General features: G+C 45.6%; 1 protein-coding gene across 1 annotated transcript in view; it reads left to right on the top strand.

Moving 5' to 3' along the window:
* Positions 1 to 21,799, top strand: part of LOC107194910 (homeobox protein Nkx-2.4-like) — a 35,294-nt gene extending 13,495 nt beyond the window's left edge. Inside the window, exons 3-4 of the mRNA XM_015584622.1 lie at positions 10,966 to 11,052; positions 21,446 to 21,799. Of these exons, the coding sequence (XP_015440108.1) occupies positions 10,966 to 11,052; positions 21,446 to 21,799 (441 nt within the window). The remainder of the gene's footprint in view (positions 1 to 10,965; positions 11,053 to 21,445) is intronic.
* The last annotated feature ends 124 nt before the right edge of the window (positions 21,800 to 21,923 follow it).

Below are 21,923 nucleotides of genomic sequence, written 5' to 3'. Positions count from 1 at the left end.
GGTCGAGATCGCGACTAATGAAATATATGTGCACCGTAAATACTCTAGGCTCGTCGGAGGAAGAAAATAACTCAGGCGGTGTTTCCGCCATTATTGTACCGTCCCGTCGATGACAATGTTCGTCGATTAAGGGTGTACAAGTATTTTACCGTGACATGGGATTTTTCAAAATTTGTTCAGAAATTTTTTTTAAGGATTTAATGAAAGAATTTACGTTGAACACGTTCCTCTAGTATTTTTATTGTATCTTGAACTGTAAATAAAAATTCGGTTCGGTTGAAAATAGGAAATAAAGGTGGCGTTGCAGGAGTCGAACACCTCGAAAAAACTTTTTCGAACAGAATTTACTAACGTAACTTAAATGAACTGAAAAAAATCTTTTTCCAAAGATGAAGTTACAACAGTTCAGAACTCAGGCGCCGATATCTGGAGAATATTTCGCGATTGGAAAACTCACCGTGTCTGTTGCTTGAGAATGAAATTTGTATTTCCATAAACCAAGGGTTAACCACCACTCACCGCCATCGAATAGCATACCGTCCAATCAGCAGTCTGGCTCCTGTGTTTCAGAGAATTTCACGCTTTTCGAGGATCCTCTCTCGTCCATGGTGCCCCCAGGGTTCGTATCATCTCTCACCCCGACGCGTCTCTCCCCCCTCGCCCCTCTGTGCAGTGTGTCCCTTTTTGGCACGGGACACACAGATGCGTCCCTCCATTTTGCGCTCGGGCATTGTTACACCGAGTGCAGTCTCTCCCCATTGTTACAATGGCTGGCCACTCCTGGCATTGTTGCCCGGTATTGTTATTATTATCGCTACTGTTACCGGTTGCGGCCGACCGGCGAATGGAGAAGAGTAGAGCCAGCTGCTTCGTCGAGTGCCGCATTAGAGGCAAATTACACTCCCTCTGGTCCGCCTCCTCTCCCTCTCTCACTCTCTTTCTCTCTGTCTGCGTGTCTTTCTCTCTCCGTTGATCGGTTCACCGTGAATTTCACCCTTTTTCACCGGTCTCGAACATTTCGAAACGGTCGATCGGGGAATCCATCGACGAGGTGGCTGCGTCATCGAACGTGATGCAATCACTTCTCCTTTTGTGTGTGTGAGTTGGAAGATCGTCGATTATTTTTTTTTTCTGTGGTTCGAGTATCAAGACTTGTTGCCCCTCCGCTATTTTTGCTGAGGACTTCGGGGTAAAAAACGAATTTACGAGGGTTTGAAGCATTTCTCCCTGTAAGATTATTGTCCCGTGTTCAGGACGGTAATCGAGAGGAGTCTGTATAAGCCAGACTATTTTCGAGATTACACGAGATTTTCTAGTAATTTTTTAGGTTGACCAGATTTCCGGTCATTCCCGAGATTAAGGGGGTGACTGCGACGGTTGGGGCGCGTGAAATTCCTCGGGTGACGAAATGTGCGTGCGCGGTTAATTGGACGGCCGTGGAACGTGCGCGCGCGGACGGGAGAGCGCGTATCTCTCGAGTGCACTCACGGCTCTCCCTCTCGCATAATAACGCACGCATGAATATGTCGTCGGCTTTTGCGGCCGCGAGAGCCTCACCGCCACCGTCGACGTCGTCGTCGTCACGCACAGGCAGCGTGTGGCCCACGTAATTGCGTTCCTCTCCATTTTCTTTTTCCCTCGGCTCCGCGGGCTACAGGTCACCGCAAAACTCGTCGTTCCTATGTACGACCATGGTGTTCACTCCGTCGAACGTTCGTCGATTAATTCATTTTTATTAACGAAAAATCTGGGACACTTTTGCATAGGGTGAATTTAACGTAGCGAAACTAACATGACGAAAAAATCGGAGTATGACGAAATTGCGTTTCGAGCTATCCCCAGAAAGTTTCGAGTATCTTGCCCTATATGGAGGGTAGGGGATGATTTTTAAAGAGGAAGAAGCCTATTATATGTCGTAAAAGTTTCGTTGAAATCGGCGACCCGAAGGTGGAGCCCTATTCTTGTTAGTAGCTAGAGATCTTCTATTCTCAAATAAAATAATTGTTTTCGGAAAATATGGACCGACTTCAAAATTCGTTAAAAAGTAGAGAATAATTTTTATTTTTATTGTTGATATAGAAATACAACAATGGTTAAGCAAACGTATATTCTCTTACTAAATGGTAGGTATATTAAATACATTACAAAAATCCACCCCTATAGTCGCAGATTGTCTATAAATCCAGAGTGTCGATACTTCCTAGTTATTAGACTGTACATTTTTTTGCAAATATCAGTATTTTTTAATGCTTTGAAAGTTCTGCTAAGTCCCATATAAAATGAAAACGGTATCAAAATTTTTCAAACTTCTTTTTAATATTGAATTTCAGGCAATTGGATACGCTATGAACGTAATCTACCTTAGTATATCAATAGCTACAATCGTCTCTCCCACTCCTCATTACATTCTTTCAAATAAGAAAAAGATTTTTGTCAAAGGTGTTATAGTTTTTGAGAGAAAAATTCCCAAAAATAACGCTTTTTTTTTCCTCCTGACTGAGCATGACCCTTTGAATCGTTCTGAAAAGAAAGAATGAAAGAAGAAGAAGAAAAAACAATTATCAAGCGGCATCCCTGTCCCTCGCGACGTTAATGAAAAAACGATAGAGACCGCGCGTGTCGGCGCGTTTCTCATTATGCTCGCGTCAATTATCGCGACGAAAGAGGCAGCTTACGAGTGTATTGTAAATACACTCGAACGGTGGTGGCCGCCCTGCGTAATACACCACCCAATTTCTTTTTTATACGGCCTCGCGTCCCGTAGAACGCGAAGCACCAGGGATTCTTTGTGATCCCCGGTGGTGCGTGTATGCACGTTCGTCCTGAGAGAAAACGGGGTGTCCCCTAGGCTAGGGGTGCATACATTTCAACCGCAAACATTCGCATCTCCGCCTCCCCCCCCCCCTCCTATTGGATCATCACCGACGTGAAACGACGGAAAAATTAGTGAGACGTAAAGTGCGATATCAACGGGGCCCCGGAAGAGGGTGGGCCACAGAAGGACCATCTTTCAGGTAGAATATAAGCTCGTGGTACCTACTATAAAGTATAATAAAACGTGTGTATGCGTATGTTATTAAAAATCAGAAGAAATCTGAACTGAACTTAACGAATTCTTGGACACGTAGGGTTTGTAGCATAAATCTTCGATTGTCAGTCGAACGCTCGGTGTAATAATTATCCACGGCGTGGAAAAGAACCGAAAGGACGGGCGTGAATCGCGGTGAAAGGGGATTACATTTGCCTTGAAGGACTGGCTCTGCGGACTCGCGCAATGGAGCTCGTATATACCGTTTGGCATAGTGCAGGGATGAGCCTGTCGTACCACCAGGGGATCAGGCAACGTCAAATTATGATTAGGGCTGTTAATTGTCCCGTGTTGACCCTCCTGAGTGGTGGCCCGTGGGCAAACACGATTCCTATCCCGCCCCCACCCTTTTGTTGTTTTAACTCAATACCATTGGGGGCCGGAGGGGAGGTGGGAGGGATGACTTACCGATTACCAGTCGGGTGGGGACGCCTTGCAAAACCCCGGGGGCCAAATAGAAATGACTTTCCAGTTTCCGTTCCCCCTCTAACGAGCTCTGAGGCGAGACCAATTCGTACCTCGTTTACTCGAAGGAAACGCGTCGAGAAATTACCGAAAAGACGTGACGTTGTTATTTCGATCTATACATTCATTATTGATACTTGTGATTAGGCTGAAGTGCAAATTCCAATTTTTATTCGATCAATTTCAATTTTGAACAATGCTGACCTTGACCGAGAAACGCGATATTTTCTGGGTTCACATTCTTACATCGTTGAATCGGTTCTTTCATTGGCAAAAACATCGATGACATTGATATCTCTGTAAAATGGCTTCGAAAAAAATTGAATTACCTGTCGGCGTATTGCGCCCATCGAACTCTGTACCGAAACATACTTTTCATGACTTTATATCCAAGTAGATATATACGGATTAGTGACTCGGAAGGTGTTCGAGTTCTAGTGGGCCACCTTCTGTATACCATTAGAAACCAGGATACTAATCATCTTACAAAACCCCATTAAAATCGAAGTCGGACAAATTCTACGGCCTCCCCCCTCCAGTGGTAGGGATAACGCCCGGACAATAATCGTGTAAGACAAGTCAGACGATAATCGAGAAGAGTTCACGAGCTACTGAACCAGTAGAAATTCGTCCTTGATGGGACCCAGGGTTTAGATTTCCCAGTCTAAAAACAACGAAACGAACGATGATCCGGTTGTGATAGCTACACAAAGGTCGAGACAAAGGTTCGGTTCTCCTCGTCGGTTCACGATCACAGGGGATGATAGCCAGAGGCGGTTTGGGGCCACACACGCACCACACACCCCGAGTGGCAATTCCCGTCGATTACACGCGTCTTTCATTTCTGTGGCGAGAATCGGGAACGATGGCCCCCGGGTGTGAGTCGTGACTCCCTTCGAGTTTCTATCGCGGATAATCCTTGCGGGAAGTTGTCGTCGAAATTGCCCTGGAGGAACCACGCGACCCTGTCCCGGGACAGGGTGTGGGCGTCGACAGTGGTTGGGTTGTTCTGCGTCAACCCTCGATGCAAACGTAATGACGTTAACGCTAACTTGATCAATCGTCCACTCTAACCGACCTCCAGGAGGGACGGGGGAGAGGCGGTTCTGTCGAGCACAAGCCGAACAGGTACTCGATGCTCCTCCCGAATGTCCCTGTCAAGCTTTGATGGACTGCCTCCAGCCAGGATTTATCGCCATTCGATACACTAATTAACGTCGGAAGTGAACACGGATGATATACGAACATCGAGGCTCTATAAAGGAATGATTTCTATCCTGCATTTTTCTTTTTTAGAAAATTGTTGATGCCAATTGACGGGAGCTCGTTTAAAGAGGCTAATTGTATTATTTGATTGTATTATTTTGGCTGATTTGTTAGGTCTGGCGTCAATCTTCTATTTTTCCATAGATACAGTATATTTTTCTACACGAATTATTTTTTACATTCCTCCGGAAGGTATTTATCGTGCTAAAACAGAATTTGATGTACACTAGTTTGAGTCCATTGGACTCACCTTGGCCGGATGAGGCTTAAATTCCATGAAAATTCCATAAGGGTCAATGCCTACCGAAAACAAAAGAGCAATTAGGCTGGAAAGAATTACAGGTGACTCGGAAGGCTGTCTGCTTATTTGCGACGAAAGTGGCAAATCCGTAAGTCAATATTGCGGTCGATCGACGTCCTTCCTCTCCCGTAGGCCGCAAATCGTCCGTGAAAAAGCTCGTTTCCGGCAATTAGTCGGTAGGAACGTGCCCGACGGTGCGGCCCCCGTTCACGTCTCGGGGAACGTGGAAGTGAAAAGAAAAGCACGAGGAGGCGCACGAACACACTGAGACCGGAGGCGTTTCATTTACCTGGGGTTGAAACCGCGAGTTAATCGGAAGTTAAAAGCGAACCGCCCCCCGGGGGGAACTGTTGAGTAAACTGGGGCCCCGCAGCGGGGCCCCGTTGCCTTTTTGCATGGCTCGAGACGTGACCGACGAAGGTAAACAGAGCCTTTTCGCGAGGTATATGCTACATTATACAGGGTGTCCCAAAATAGCTTCGACTCTCGGAAATGAGGGGTTTCTGGGATGATTTGAAATAACTTTTTCCTTAGCAAAAATGTTATATAATAAATATATAATAAATACTCAAGGTGATATTCATAAACTTAGTCACAGTTTCGCACCAATTCTTCTATCGTATTTTTACTCTCGTACGTTTGTGGAACTTTCGTACTCAAGGTCAGATGAAGGTCACACTACTATAGGTCATTGGATTGGTCATAACACCCTGTATATGAAGTATCGGTCATCGATGGAAGAAAATGTGTATGGCCTTTTAGTACGATTCGTTAACGGTATTGAATATGGTATAGAGAAAGAAATAAAAAAGAAACAGAGAAATGTAACACAACTGGCCCCGAGGTCTCCCCTATTGGAAATCGGGCGAAATGTACCTACGCTTCGAATTCCCTTTTCCTCCTCGGCCAAACGCACACACACAGCAGTTATATTCTTATCCTGCTGTTCAACTTTCTCTGTTTACACACCGAGCCGGCTCGCCGCCGTTTGCCGGGATCGACGGACGAGCAGAATTGACGGACCGGGGAGCCGTTTCCCGTTGAAATAACAATTCCCTCCGACGATTCATCTCCGTCGAACAACTCCATCGGTTGCCTGGCCTCTCTCTCCCTACCGATTCGAAAAGGTTCCAGGTATACACATCGAGACGGAGCATCCCTTTGTTCGAGGGGACACCGGTGGTCTGTACTTTCGCGAAAAAGTTCATCCGCGAAGCACCCGGAACAACCTCCGATCTCTGGACCTACCAGTTCTTGCGTATTTCCCGACTAAATCTTTTTTTTTCTGTACTAGAACTAGCTATTGCATTTTCAGTTCCCCGGGAAAAAGATTTTCGTGTTATTTGAACCCCAATAGAACCTGAAAATATGCTTCTATCAGAATTCCAAGCTCAATCACCAAGGAGTTTAAACACTCATCGAGGATTTACTGTACTCTGCAAAGTAGGCCGTCACAGTTCTGTACCCATCCGATCGTATTTGGTGTAAATATTAATAAATAATCCGCTGTATCTTGCCTAACTCTCGACGCTTCAAGGTTCCCGGAAGAAACGGGGGGGGCGACCCAGAGTCGAGAAACAGAACGAAGAATGGAACGGTGTCACGAGAAAGAGGCGAACAACGCGAGAGGAACGCGCGCGTGGAAGCGAGATGGAAGGGGCAGGAGGCTGTTTGTAGACCTCTCGAAGTCGCCGCACGCCCGAAACTCCGACGGCTTCGACGAGTGGATTATCGGTGGAAAGGAATTAACGAACGGGAGCGGCGAGGAGAGTACTTTCCCCCTTCCGTTTCGTCTAGTGGCTCTTCGTGGCTTTTAGATAAGGTTTCCCTCCATCTCAGTCCTACGCATCGGTACGAAACACACGCGAAACCTCGCGAGGCGCGAACCAAAGAGACCACCGATGAGATTTTAAAGCCGATTTTGTTCCTCCGTTTCTCTGTTCTAACGGCGGTTCTTCTTCTAGCAATCAGTTCTCGATTCACACCCCTCCTACCCCATTGAAGCGTGTGCGTGAAAGGTACTATGTGTACATATATATACGCAGCCTAAGCTCGATTTTTATCGCAAAGAATCAAAAGCGCGGGACCGACCTATATGTTGCTGCCCCGCCTCTGTAACCTTCTATTACTCGAGTGCCTTGTAACCCGGGCCGCAGTCCCCCCTGACGGCCCTCAAGCGAGCTCTATTGTCGATGTTCTCTGCGCGCCGCGAGAATGCAACGAAAGCACTTTAAGGGGGGCGGGCAACCCCCCCTTCTTCCGCCCCCTGTGCAGCGGACCGTGTCTCGAGTGCTCACCACCGTCTGTCTAATTCTTTGAATATTAGCGAGATCGGCCGCCCTCGAAAATTCTTTCCCTCGACCCCTTCGCGGTTGCGCGCACACGCCGTTCGAATACCAATCCAAACTTCCACCGGAACACTTCCTGTCGCGCGCGTCATTCAGGCTTCTTTCGCGTTCATCTTACAAGATATACAGGGTGTTCCACCTAACGTGAGCACCCTAAATATCTCACTTTTGCTTTTCAGAAGAACTATTCTAACAAATGGTCACAGAGCGACGTTCATCCACTTCGACACGTTTTTCTTCCAATCCCTATATCGTAGTTGCTTTATTATGTAAATCTACTTCTTTACATTTGTGGATTTTACGTACTCAATGTCACATGAAGGTCACACTATTATTGGATTGGTCTTGATCTCGACTATTACGCCACGATTATAAAAATATGTAGTTCTAGTTAACAAAAACACCGATGACCTAGAAAATTCGAAAAATATGACCTTGAGAGCATATCTGACGTACATCCAGGAAGTATTTTTTAAGCAGAACCTAATCGCTCTATGGAAAATGAGGTTATGTAACGAGGGTAAAGTAACGTCGTCGAGGTGTTAAAGATCTTAACCGGTATACTTAATGCTAGGCGCGACTGGTCCCATAAAAAATGTCGGAAAAGGTAGAAAGACTGAAGATTCAAATACAGTCACTCAAGATTCAAGAACAGTCAGCCTATTTAGGGACAATGGCGATATTTAACACTAGCGGCGATAATCCCGGCGTTACCGGATTAAAACCGGATGGAACACGGGGCCCCTATTGTCTTCGTTGGCGGGCGACAAAACGAGGAGCCCACCGGGCGCGATCATGATCTCGCGCCCCTGTGAACACCGCATAACGCGGACAATACGGATTATAACGCGCTCCTGTCATAAGCAGATGCCACGGTGTGCATGGTCCCGATCCCGTGGCTCACGGCCCGCTTCCCTAATCGCGTTCAATTGCCGTAAAAGCGGTCTCGAACGCGTTGTTGCTTCCTTACCCCCTCCCACCCCCCGAGACGGTGTTACGAAGCTGCACAATCGGGGGAACTTCAAGGGATGTAACCACTGTGAAGTTCTGAAAAATTATAATTTTTTGGGAATTTTTGTTGAGTAAAGAAATGTTCCACATAGGTGTTGTTTATTTATTAATACACTTATTGAGAGTATAAACAAATTTTTTTGAAACTTTTCATAGTTTCTCTTTATTTATATCTCGCACTGAAGTGAACGCCTTAAATAAATTATGTGGTGCTGGCGTGAGAAAAGAAATCCCCAAAAATGACAACTTTTCGGAGTATCCACAGTGGCAAGACCCCCTAAAATCTCAGACCCTTTTTTTAACACCTCGTAGAGAACTCCGATATCGTTTCCATCACGATCTTTCAATTACATTTCTCCGTTTATATATCCGTTGAACATCGCGAATGTCGACTTTTAAAACACAGTTACACTCAGGAGCAAAAGGTTTCGGAGTCTTTCACCTGTGCATCCTTAGAATAGTTTCAAAGACACGACACACACACACACACGCGCAATGTTTCTGAGTCGTATAAAGCATGTCCGCGGTTATACTATCGCGCACTCGGCCCTTCTGAAACCCCGTGGCATTATTATTCTTTCAAAGAACACCCGAGAAGTGTGTTACACACCAGCGAGTTCTCTTCGTTGCAGAGCTCCTTATGCTCGCACTTGGATCACCAAAGGATTTTCTCCGTGGTATCCACTCCGTGTACACGTTTCTTGCTTGTTTTTTTCTTGTTCCTCGAGATATTTGACTTTGTCTTGGGGGTTAATCGATCCCAATGCACGATCGTGATCGACTACGATTCGTCCCTATCCCAGAAGAATACTTCTCCTCGACGACGGTATTTTCAAACTTCATATGATTCTTGTGTGTACGTAAGATATTGTGGACGAGAAAATATTGTAAATACATGTTGCTGTATTCGGGCTCCTACAGCGTCATTGTCTAGATTGTCCACGTAGTCCACATACAGTATATCCTCGATGAGTGTTTGAAGGCTCCTTGGCACTGAGGGAAAGGTATCCCCAGGTGTAACGCTAACTTTTTAATGAGGTTTAGCATAGTGATAGCTAGGAATTTTAAAGCCAATGATATTTGTTTCTGTTGCATATAGCCATTAGTTTATGAAATATTTGATGTTCAGTGCCGAGAAGCCTTCTAGATATTGGCACACTGATATACCACCCTCTTGGTAAAATCCCTTCTACTTCACTGACACTTACACTTCCCTGCCACTCGAATCCTCACTTATTATATGACTATTTAATCCACACTTAATAACGTTCTGCCTCGTTCGACGTTTACTTCCGTACTAACCTTTTCTTCGTGAACCCCCGCGTTCTTTCCGCCACCCCCCACTAATTTCGCTTTCGTTTCATATCCTTCAAACTGATAATAATTAAGGTCATTTAGTCATACCACCGAAAACAACTCGCGATGGAATCGTCGAAAGAAACAAATCCACGTGGAAACGAAGAATCAATGGGGCAGGGAAATAGAGGGAAAAAAGGGGATCGGTTCTTGGCCGCGAAAAATCGGCCGACAAGAGCCCCCCCCGTTTCGTGGCAGAGGCGTTAAAAATCCCTCTCGAAGAAATAACAGACTTATAATAACTCCGGATTATGGATTTAGGGGTGGGGGATTTAGTGGATGGTTCCGGGGTCGCCTCTTAAAACGTGTATAGACACGCGACAAAAGGCTCGCGCTTCTCGACCCCTCTTGGAAAAATATTTGAGTTCCTACCTGCGCGACAGTTCCGCGGGGGACACGAAAAACGCCAGTCGCCTCTGCGTTCAGGGAGAGAGAGGAAGAAAGAAGGGAAATTCGATTGGACAGGCCCCTCTGACAGCTCAATCTGAACGCTCGGAGCATTTAACTTGAGCCCCCCTCCCCTCAAAAAATATATATCTGAAAATCTCGAACGATCGAATTTTATTTGGTCGTTTATCCAGGGAAACAATTGTTCAATGCACGAAATACTTATGTGTGACCTGGACTAAGAAAAAAGGTGGTTAACCTATAACACCTATTAAATTACAGATGAGGTGCGCGTATTGGGACCATGTTTCAGTCAACTAATCACGAGAAATAATTTTTTTCCCCGATAGAGGTGTTGGGCGTTAAAGGGTTAAAAATAAATTAGGAAAAATAAAAAAATAGGTTGATTTAGTATCGATATTTTCGACTTTGAAATAACAAGATACAACATATTTAAATAACAAGATACAACATATCATAAAGGTTAACAATTTATCCCCACTGAGACTCGGGCACAGAGCATTTATCATATACGACGTCAACCACCCACATTGAAAGGTCTGAAAGGGTCAAAGAACGAATAAAATACGATTAATCGAAACGGAAGCTAATTGCAATGAGATCAAGCTTTTATAAAAACAAAACACGCACACACAAATAAAGCTTGTCCCGCGTAAAGATTGAAAAAGTAAATGCACTATTCACCGTCAAAAAACACTCAAAACGATTCCTCTGAATTGCAGGTGAAGATATGGTTTCAAAATCACCGGTACAAGTGCAAGAGGCAAGCGAAGGAGAAGATGATGGCGGAGCAGAACGCTCAGAACCAGGTAACTATCCGTAAAAAAAGAAGAACCACTAACAACAATTCAATGTACCTACACTGCATGGCATAACCATAAAACCACCCTCAAAATTTTCAACAAATAACGCATTGTGATTAAAATAAAATCGAACTACGTTTTTTCTAGGGTATTCAATCTTTTCCTGGTGAAACATTACAGACTCCTCTAGATTATCGTCTGGCCTGTTCTACACGATTATTGTCCAGGCGTTGTTGCCCCTCCGTTTTTGTTGCAGAGGCTCGGGCTTCGGGTAAAAAACGAATTTACGAGGTTCTGAAGTATTTCTCCCTATAAGATTATTGTCCCGTGTTCAGGACAATAATCGAGAGGAGTCTGTATTACTCACCACGATTTCAGACACAGCATACTTGGTTCGTTTTTATTTCACCCACAATACATAAGAATTGAAAGTTCTAGGGTGATTTTATAGTTATGTCACGCGGTGTATATAAAACATATTCCAAAATAACCAAAGCCCGAAAAAACACGAACATCACTGAGTTTCAATATTAAATTCTCTCATTCTTCTCTCTCTCTCTCTCTCTATCTCTTCTCCGCGATAAATACGTGTCCCTCGATAGATCGGATTTTCACGAGGGATTTCGAAACGAGCGACAGAGGCACACACACGCGCACACACACCACACGACAAAATATCGAGCGTTTCGAAATGAAATGCTTTTAAATGAAAAATGTTCCCGGGGGGTGGGGGAAGGGATGGGATGAGGCTCGCGCGGATCCTCGCATCCACATCGTATTTCGTTTCGAGTGGGGGCCACTCGACCGTGCTCGAAGCGATTCTGCATTCATTTCGTTATTCCATCCAAAATTTTTCATGGATCACCCCCGGTGGGAGGGGGGTGCCGCCGGTAAAATCGTCGTCTCCGTTCAACACGTGAATTAACCGACGATCGTATCGTCGTTTTCCTTGCGTTTATTTGTACTTACTTCCGTTTCGCCCTTTTTTCTTCTCCTCTCCGCCATTTTGTTGTTCGCAATCTTCCCGTCAGTTTTGTTCAACGGGTTTCCGCGGCCGTATTACCACCGGAATCCGCGTGTACTATGTATTGAGTCTCGTTTAGCATTTAACGACGAAAAAGTGTCGAGTGTTTGCTACCGGAGATAAATCGTGAATATGCCATGTAAATACGTATACTATTGTGTCCTTCGATGAGACTGAGAATGGAAGGAGAGGTTATAAAATCTCGCGGAGATGTGTCCCACGCCGGGGTCTTAGTGGGAGGGATTCAAGATGGCGGCGGACGGCCGTCAGACAGATATCGTTTCTTCTTCGTGTTTGATCACTAGACTATGGGATGCTTTGTGCAATTTCAGATCTTTACGGACCAAGTTCGCAGAACTGAAATTATGTCGGAGATTTGTTTGTTTTGTTGAAGGAGTTTTTACGGTCCAGAGTAGAATAAATTGCATATGTACATATGAATCGTTCCCGGAAAATTTTTGCTGTACAATTTTTTTCACACTCAATCATTTTGACAGAGGCGAAACGGTAGAAACATTACGTAAATTCAAACTGTGTTATCGGTGCATGAAAGAGAAACAATGATAATCACTTAACCGGTACACACAATTGGGCCAAGTTGTGCAGCTACCAACCCGCAATGGTTTGAAACGAAGTAAATGTATTTTGAAGATTTTAATTTTAAAATAACCAAGTACCATTATTTCTATTGAGTATATTTTATATCTTGTTTTTAGTGGTTTATTCAATAGTGACTAGTATAATTAATATTATTTTTAAGTTTCTATGGCTTGGTAGTTTCAATAGTTATATTCAAGAGTTTCAATAGTTAATGTAAAAGTTGTTCTATGGATTGGTAAATAAAATCATTATTGGCAAAATAAAAATCACGAAATTATGGGATCCGTACCGTGTTTAACTAATTTTCTGTCATTTTAAGGACTGGTAAGTCCCTGCATAACTTGGCCCAATTGTACCTCGATCTTATAGTCAACCCCAGTCAGTTACCACGATCGCGAGTCTGACATCATCGGACTTGCAAATCGCGGTTTAACCAACGTGTTCGTTGGATAAAACTGAAAAAAAAAAATACATCGAGTCTTATTCCGTGTAACCTCTCATAAATACTCACACGTGTCGCTCCGTTCGAGGCTGTCGCGCGATAGAAATCCAACGAGGGAGCCCCCCTCTCCTTTTTGCCCCGTACTTTTTCCCTCCCATTCTCTGCTTTTTTTCTCTATCGATTCTAATAATGACACGGCAGATTCCCGTAGATACCGTAATTGCGAGAGTTCGAAAAACGTGCCCTGTCTCGATCTGGTCGACACGCGCCGGCGAATACGAATCGGCCCCTCTCTTCCCAGCCGAAGCCTGCCTCTCCTTCTGGAAGAATAACATTCAAAAGAGACGTCAGAGTTCGTCCGATCGTCCCGATACACACGCCGATTCCCTGCTGCTGTCTCTTTCCCCCTGGTGAATACATTACGTACGAGTATGCGGGATCACGGACCGTCCCTCGGCATGCATTAGCGGGCAAATCGTTCCGATTCGAATTTCCCGCCGCCGTATATTGGTCCGGAATAGGAAAATATCGCAGTTCCACCAGCAGGGCTTAGTTCAATTCGAGCAATCGGAGAATTTAGAGACTTAAGAGAGAAATGTAGATCCTGGATCATCCTTCTATAATGCAGTCAGCCTGGGTTCACAATGATCTCATCCTTCCGTTTACCCCAAAGTCAACCGAAATCTCGCTCGATCTCCGTCGGCTTACCAAAAGATCAATTTGCTAAACCCTCTGGCTCACAGTGTCGTAATCCAAGTCCTCGATGATCCTTCGACCATTAATCCACGGTGTCACAAACTGGTCTGTTCCACCGACCATTGAATCACCAAAGAAACAGCGACCCTCCTTACTAACCCTTTATCGCACAGACCATTAAATCGTTGTTTCAAAATTATGAAACTGATATATATTTGTTGTATCTTGTTATTTTTAAGTCGAAAATATCGATATTGAATAGACCTATTTTTTCCACTTTATTTATTTTTGGAAGAAATACTTGAATTTTTCAACTGAAATTCAAGTATTCACGCGGCAATCAACCTGTTAAAAACAACATTTTATTTTTTTTTTTTTATTTTGAAATCTTCCCACTTCGTTATCGTTCTTTTCCCCTCCCTAGGTCATCCCGTTTCTTACATTTCGTTTTTTTTATTGTTTTCAATTTAAACTCAATCTCCCTCTCACGTTCACGCTGGAATATATATTTTTCCGAAATACATAGGCGCGCGTCGCGGCACTCGACGCGGGAGATTCACCGCGTTTCGCGACATAAGCGGATATCCGCCGGCGTTAGGAGCTCTTTCACGTGTGCCATCGAATATTTCGATGGAAATCCGATATGTCCCCGGTCCCGAGGATCGAAAAAAAAAAATGTCTAGGAAATTCCATTTCGTTTAGGCTGCAGCTCCACTTTTCCGATTTTCAAAAAAAAAAAAAATTGGTAAAATTGTCTCGAATCATTGGACATACGTAAAAGGATGAACATACATGGAAAATTTCAGGAACTTTCTTAAACATTACGAAAAATCGTGTTAAACGGAAGTTGTAGATTCAAATGTAAAAATACATTCTCGTACCCAAGTATTAGGACACATCGTATACGAACTAAACGAATTGTTGACGGTCTGAAACAAACATTTTCTCCAGGCAAACTTACACCTCGATCGACAACAATTCCGCTAATATAAAATAGTTAAAGTTTCCGAAAATATGTAATATTTACGAAACATCACATTTTCTTCATACATGTACATCCTTCGTTATGTATTCACCAACACCGAGCACAATGATTCCAAAGTAAAAAAAAAAAAAATAAGCCAACCATGTAAAAAGAAGAATCTCTTGAATTCCAAACTCAAAAAGAATACACGGCCAATCGCCCCCACAACCGTCATTTCAATCCCGTTCCACCAACGATACTATCCTTTATCCGCTCGGGCGAGCGCAAGTTCACAGGATGATCGGCTCCGACGCATGGAATCTCAACATTGTCGCCGGCTCGTAAACACCCATAGAACGGTGTAATGGTGCCTGAAAGTTATCCTACCGGCCGATCTGTAAACCGTCCAACTCCACGCCCCTCGATTCGTCCACGCCAGGACGAGCAGCCGCCCCATAATTTACTCGTTAGTTTTTCGTTGCCCCCCCCCCTTCCTCGGTGGTGGACTCCCTATCCAGCCACTACCATCTGGACTCCCCCGCTCCCATTATCTCGATCTGCTCGGCGATACGTGTAATTTGCGTGTGGCCGGGCTTTCTCGCGTGCAAACGCACCCGAACACGGGACCTATGTAGGAACGATCCGAGACGGATGCCAGGCGGGCGTGGCACAGTTGTTACAGCATTGTGTTGCGACGGGCACAATAGAGGGACACGGGAACAGGTTTTAGGAGAGGACCTCTTGGGCAGGGGATGGTATTGGACGGAAGGATACAGTGTTATTGCTTCCGTTCCGATTATCACGGATAGATTGGCACTACAGTAAATTCTCGATGAGTGCTCGAAGGATCCGTCGGTACTGAACATTAAATATTTTGTAAACTAATGGCCGTATGCGATTGAAACAAATATCATTGGCTTCAGAATTATAAGGTTAATATTATAGAAGAAGGATAGTAGTGAAATAATCACGCACCACTATAATATCATCTACTGCCAAGAGTTCATAATTCTTAAACGAAAGTTTCGAACGTAAAGTTTCGTCGTGCTCGAGTTTACCATGTAGAATCCATCCTGTCCGTAGAAGTGTCAAAAATTTCGAGATGATACTCAGACGTTCCTTAGAAATTTCGTGCAACTGCGAAACACTCGTGGTTTACACTTGGATGATTTTTAATCGTATGTGGTACACGATACCTACCGGTTCGAAACTAGGACGAAGACTTCTCGAGTGTAGTTATCAACGGTACGTATTCCTTGAGAACTCTCACGGGAGAACACATTCAACGTCTAGGCGACTCTGTCTTTAGTCAATTAGGTAGACCGTCTAGCGAAATAAAACAGCAGTAACGATTACGATTCTCCGTCTTACCTGCTAAAAACCATCCGTCGGTGTAACAAGGTTATACGTTCGAGGATCGTCTGTTCGTAAATTGCCGCATAAAATCCCCGGCGCATTTCCATAGATATGCGGGACACAGTCTAGACGTTGGACCGCGATCCCGAGGACGTGTATGCACACGTAATTCCACGCGGATTCCGAGATCCGAGTCGCGATTCTCATCAAGTGCACAATACAAGAATGGAATTAATTTTAAAACTACCAGCGTTGAATGTGTAGTAAATTAAATTGCCTAATACATTGATATGTATCATATATACTACAATATAGTATAGTCTAATGGGATGTGTATAAGAAAACGAAAGTCAACGGAAATTCCAACAAAAGTATCTTTGTGATTTCAGTAATTCTTTAAATGAGTAATTTAAAATCCGTCATTTTGACGAGTCTGGTGGGTCTAGTGTTAAACGGAACCCTATTAATGTAAGTTTTCGTTTCAACTTCTTCATACTCTCGAGTCCACCCATCAGCTTTCTGAGAATAATACTCGCATGTTTTCATAATGAAATAAAATACTTGAAGGGTTAACAAGCCAGTCCGAGTGTAATATCAATGAATCAATTTTAAAGTGTCCCCACTATATAGCGGGTAGTATCGGACACCTACTGGGTTAAGGGTTAAACAAAAATCTCCCAACGAGAACCGACAAAAAGTGAACAGATCGATCACCCGAGGATCAATCTGAAAATCAGGATCCCAAAACAGTTTCTCGTCGGTTTAACAGTTAAGTTTAAACAGAATTAATCGTCTACCGTGCAGAAATCCGTGGAACGACGAGCAACGGACGACAAGCGTCGACGTCGACGACGACGACGGGTTGGCAGGCAGAGCTCCCGATTTTTTTTTCTCCCTCTTCTCCTCTTTTTTTTCCCCTCCCTCTTTCTTTCGTTTTATTCCATTTCCTACCCTCGCGGCGGTAAAAAAATTTCAAGTGGCGACGCGAGCGAGCGAGCGAACGAACGAACGAACGAACACCGGGAAAAAAGAAGAAGAAAGACGGTGGCTGGGTAGGGTGAACCGGCCTGGAAGGAGACAGAGTGAGAGCATAGGTGGGGTAAAGGGGAGGGGGGGAAGTTGAGAGGGAGGGAGGTATCCTGCAGGGGAGCGCGGAAACGGGCGCTCTCGAGGACCGGTCGCCATCTTGCCGTGGGTACAGTCAGGCACAACACCTGGACGCGAATCGGGGTTACGAATACGAGTATTGATATCGATTAACCCCCCCCTGACCCTTTAACCCCCTCCTACCTCTTCGAGACGTCGATCTCTCGGGAACGAAACCTCTCCCGTGTCTAGATTTCGTGACCACGACATTGTTTTTCGTCTGAGAATCGGAGAGTCGTAACGGTGGACGCCATCTTGGAACCTTAAAGCAGTCACTGCAGGTGTCTTCCGTTTGGGGATCGAATAGACACCTAAACAGTAGTCTTAAGGCTCCCATAAACGACACGATTTGTCGTACGATTTACCTAAAGGAGCCTGTACGGTTCTGACTATCGAGGATTTTAGGCCTTGTTCTTATGGAATCAACCCCTCGCTTTCTAACATCGAGTCAGACTTGTGACGATTCTAAACTGTGTTACACCTGGGTACATTTCCTTGTCAGTGTCGAGGAGCCGTCGAACACTCATCGAGGATTTACTGTATATTTAAGATAAACATCGGATGGATTTTGCTTCAAAACAAGTATTAATAGTAAAGTAATTAGGGGAAGAAAAGTAAAAGTAAATAAGGAATCGTATGATAAGGAGTTAACAGGGAGCTAGCACGTTAAGCGCAATGTCGATCCCTAGGGACTGACGCTACACTTTCCGTTTAGGCATCGAATTTATCTTCTGTTTATACACAGAAGCATTTTCTTTACTTACACGCCACTCAAACCGGAGTCAACCAAAATTACACACGTACGAAGGAAGGTTCTTAAATAGGTCCAGGAACCCCCACCTTTTTCTCGATGGAACTTCTACAGTTGCAAATTAAAGCCTAGCACACACTTTGTGTAATTTGTGCGACGTATCGCCCGATTGAGGGTACGAGGGCACAGAACATCATTCCGCGAAATATATAAATTGTACTCGACAAAGATCGCGAAGATCGCGTCGGTTGCAACCAGACCGGATTGGATATCTAAATGCGACGGGTTCCACGCGAATGCATCGTCTCCACCGTGGAAAAACACTCGTCGACTCGGCCGTGGGGATTGATGTAATTAACTAAAAAGCTGGAGCCGTGACGGCTCTCTTGCTCTCTCTTCGTCTACGTCTCGTTCTTTACAGAAGCCTCGGCCGAACAAAGAACGCGGGAGGAGATATTAAAAGATTTCTGCCGGGCAGAGGGGGTGGAGGAGGGTGGGAGGCCCTCTCGTTTCCGCGACGAATGGAATTCAATGGGCTCCGTAAACGAGGAAGTGGTTTTTCAATCTAATAACCGATGTTTTAACCCGGGTGTAATTACATTAGGCGGTTTCTCTTTCTCTCTTTCGATAACCGGCAAACAAACCGAGCCCCCCAGTAAAATCGGACCGTTGACTTTTTTTTTTTGTTCCTCGCGTTATTTTACTCGAGATGTTGTTTCGCTCTCTTTTTCGGACTCTCGCGATTTAATTGTTCTACGAATCTTCGAATACAGAGTCTAAATCGCGTGATCGATTTCGTGAATAACTAGAGAAAGGTACGAGTCGTGACGATATACTTCCGTGTCAAAGAGCGATCGAAACGATCGTTGTGGTCGGTCACTTCGATTTTGAAGGTTAGGACGGTCGTATAGCGTAGACATGAACAACTGTAATTTTCATACGTCTTGAAACGAGTATCGTTGCCTTTCAATCTCCATGGCTGTGCTGTACCTTGTGATCGCTACACTACCGATTTTTATGCGCGTGTAACATTTAAATGTACAACATACTTACATACGTGTGACGACACCTCCTGCATTCACCACTAGAAGTGCTTCTGAGTCAGTACCATTCCCGCAAGAACTCTATATACTGCCCTTAATCGACCATCGAATATCCCCCGTGTCTAAAGCAGGAACTACTAGGTATACATATAACTTTAGTGACCAGTCCACTGGCAGGTTCCTGGACGAAGCGGTCCCTTTCGCAAGATAAAATACACACACGACTAAAGGTTCTCCCATTCTCGAGACCTTATTCCACAGGAACAGTACTATTCACGCGAACACATCCGAGTTCGCAACGACGAGTGTTCCTTCGATTTCACTGAACCAGCTAACACGTTCCTCCGAAAACAAAAATTCGACCGCGGTGGAGTCCTCGACCTCAAAAAAAAAAACAGGCCAGCCGCGTACCACGCGATAATTTTTCTCCTCCGAGGGAAAAAAAGAACACAAGGAGCCGTGTGTAAAGAGGCCGAAGGGGGGGTGGGGGCACGGTGGCCGGAATGTGTTTCCCGAGAATCCAATCACGGGCAGGCATTGAGCCTCATTATGCGTCGGTGGTCGAGCCTTCTCCCCCTTCTCGCCTTACCCTCGCTCATAAACACGTACTACTCCGTTCCTAAGCACGGCCATTTTCGCCGGAAATCGCTTAACGCGCGTTTGAAGTGGCTAAAGTGGCGTGACGCGTGACGCGCGCGCCGACCGTCATTGCGTTTAGCGTAATCGTCACTTTGTCAGCGTGAAGTGCACGGGCACGCTGCCTACCCTGCGCACTTATGCCTCGCGGCCGAATCGACGGCGGCGCGACGTGCGTGCACACGTAAATTCGTTTTGTCGTGGGCCACTCGAGAACCGAATCGACTGGGCTGTTGCGCGCGGCATGCCCTCTCACGCCCCCCTTTTTTTAGTATCCTTGGACATAGGTCAAGGAAATCATGGAAAGATCCCTTTGGGAATGAGCTTAAGGTACACGACGAAAAAAGTATATCAAGTTCACTGACTCTCGTTAACTAACCCTATCAGTTTGTATATAATTACATCGTGTTCGGGTGGGGGAGGACCTTACTCCTAAAACGGCTCACAGACGATGCGATTTATCGTACAGCTATACTAACATAGCCCGTGACACCAGTCTACTCCATTCTATTCCATCGAATTTTTCCGCTCACAAATTTTGTACTCCTTTAGAAATATCTTCTTCCGTACCAGTACCATCTCCTGTTCCTCCTTATTGCGACAGATACTCACCCCACCACCCATCTTCCATCATCTGTCTGTCCCACGCTGTTCAAGACACGGTCGGTCGTGCTCCTATAGAAAGTCGACAGTCTTCTCGACCATGCGAGATCGAGGGCGTTATAGGTATTCCTCGAGACCCGATTATATTATTAAAGCGTCGCTGCCGCGGAGAAGATCGAAGAGGAATGTCGTGTACCGAATGTTGATACAGCTGAGTGGTCGTCCCGGCAGGTACTCGGCCGGCTTGCCTCGGCTTCTGTTTGGCATGCCGTGGGGTCCCGCTTGCCGTACCGACTCCCTCCGAACGGAAAGGAACACGCGAGAGAGAGTGGGGGGAGGGGGCTCGATGGCCAACAGGGCCCGGAACCTGGTCCACGGTAGCCAGTACTGTTTATTCATAATGAGGGAGAAAGAGAAAGAAAGAAAGAGAGAGAGAGAGAGAGAGAGAGAGAGAGAGAGAGAGAGAGAGAGAGAGAGAGTCGTAGGCTCTGGTAACGCTTGAACGATGATCACGACGTATCGCGCTGGTTAAGTACCTGTGCCCACCGTAAGGCCCACGTGTTTGCTCGGAACACAGAAGCCCCCCCGACGAGACCTCACGTCCCACGTTTTCTTACGACCGGTTCTCGCTGTACAACTAGCGCGCGCTGGCAACGGAGTTCTGGCCCGCGTTTGCACACCGCGATCCGCGTGTAGACTAACCCAAGACGTTGGACATTCAAAGACCTAAAGGTACTTGAATGCTGATCAGAATTAGGACCTGCAATCTTAATATTTTCAAGAGCAAATGTCGAAAATAAAGGGAAAGTGTGTAATGGGTGGTAAAGTCCCCTGTTAGGAAACAGAGATGACTCTGTAACTTGTCGGTAGCTAAAAAGCTAAAGTCTAGAGGATATCAACGGCGACGTTTTAGGTTGTAATTGATATCGGTGTTTATAATTCTTTCAGTTATTCCCAGAACCATATAGCAGGGTTCGTTTGTGACTTCGACAAAAACATTCCTACAGCTACAATCCCCCCAGATCCTTCGGCTCTAAATTCCATCATCCAGACTTACACATCCCAGAGAGATCTCTACATTGTTAGCACCCGGAACTTCGGACCATCCTAACCAACCTTTTGATTTCTTCCGTTTCAGAGCGCGAGCTCGCCACGACGGGTGGCTGTCCCGGTGTTGGTGAAGGACGGCAAGCCCTGCGGTAGCGGCGGCGGCGGTGGCGGTGGCGGCGGGAACGAGGGTAGCCGCGGCGGGCCCAGCGCTGCTCTGGCCAGTCCTGCCCCCCATCTGACCGCGGCCTCCAGCCCCCATGGTTCCCATCACGCGGCCTCGTCCGTTTCCCATCATTCGGTGGTAGGCGTGAGTCACGTGATGACATCCAGCCAGAGCCTGCAGCATTGCTCGTACACGAGGGCCGGGGCGCAACAGAGTATGCAGCAGCAACAGCAGCCGCAGTGCGGCGGTTACCTGCCGTTCCAGAGTCGGGCCTGGTAGTACATGCCATCGGCGGCGGTGGCAAATCCGTCCGCCGCTGGTCCTGCCGCCTGGTACCCGATCGAGGACAGCCCTTAGAAGATAAACGCGTCGCACGCTGAAGCCAATCGTTTCCGGAAGGGAA

Source organism: Dufourea novaeangliae, unplaced genomic scaffold (genome assembly GCF_001272555.1).
Source record: "Dufourea novaeangliae isolate 0120121106 unplaced genomic scaffold, ASM127255v1 scaffold8, whole genome shotgun sequence".
NCBI lineage: Eukaryota > Metazoa > Arthropoda > Insecta > Hymenoptera > Halictidae > Dufourea > Dufourea novaeangliae.
Note: the sequence above shows the minus strand (reverse complement) of the source record. Positions and strands in the feature narration are given on the sequence as shown.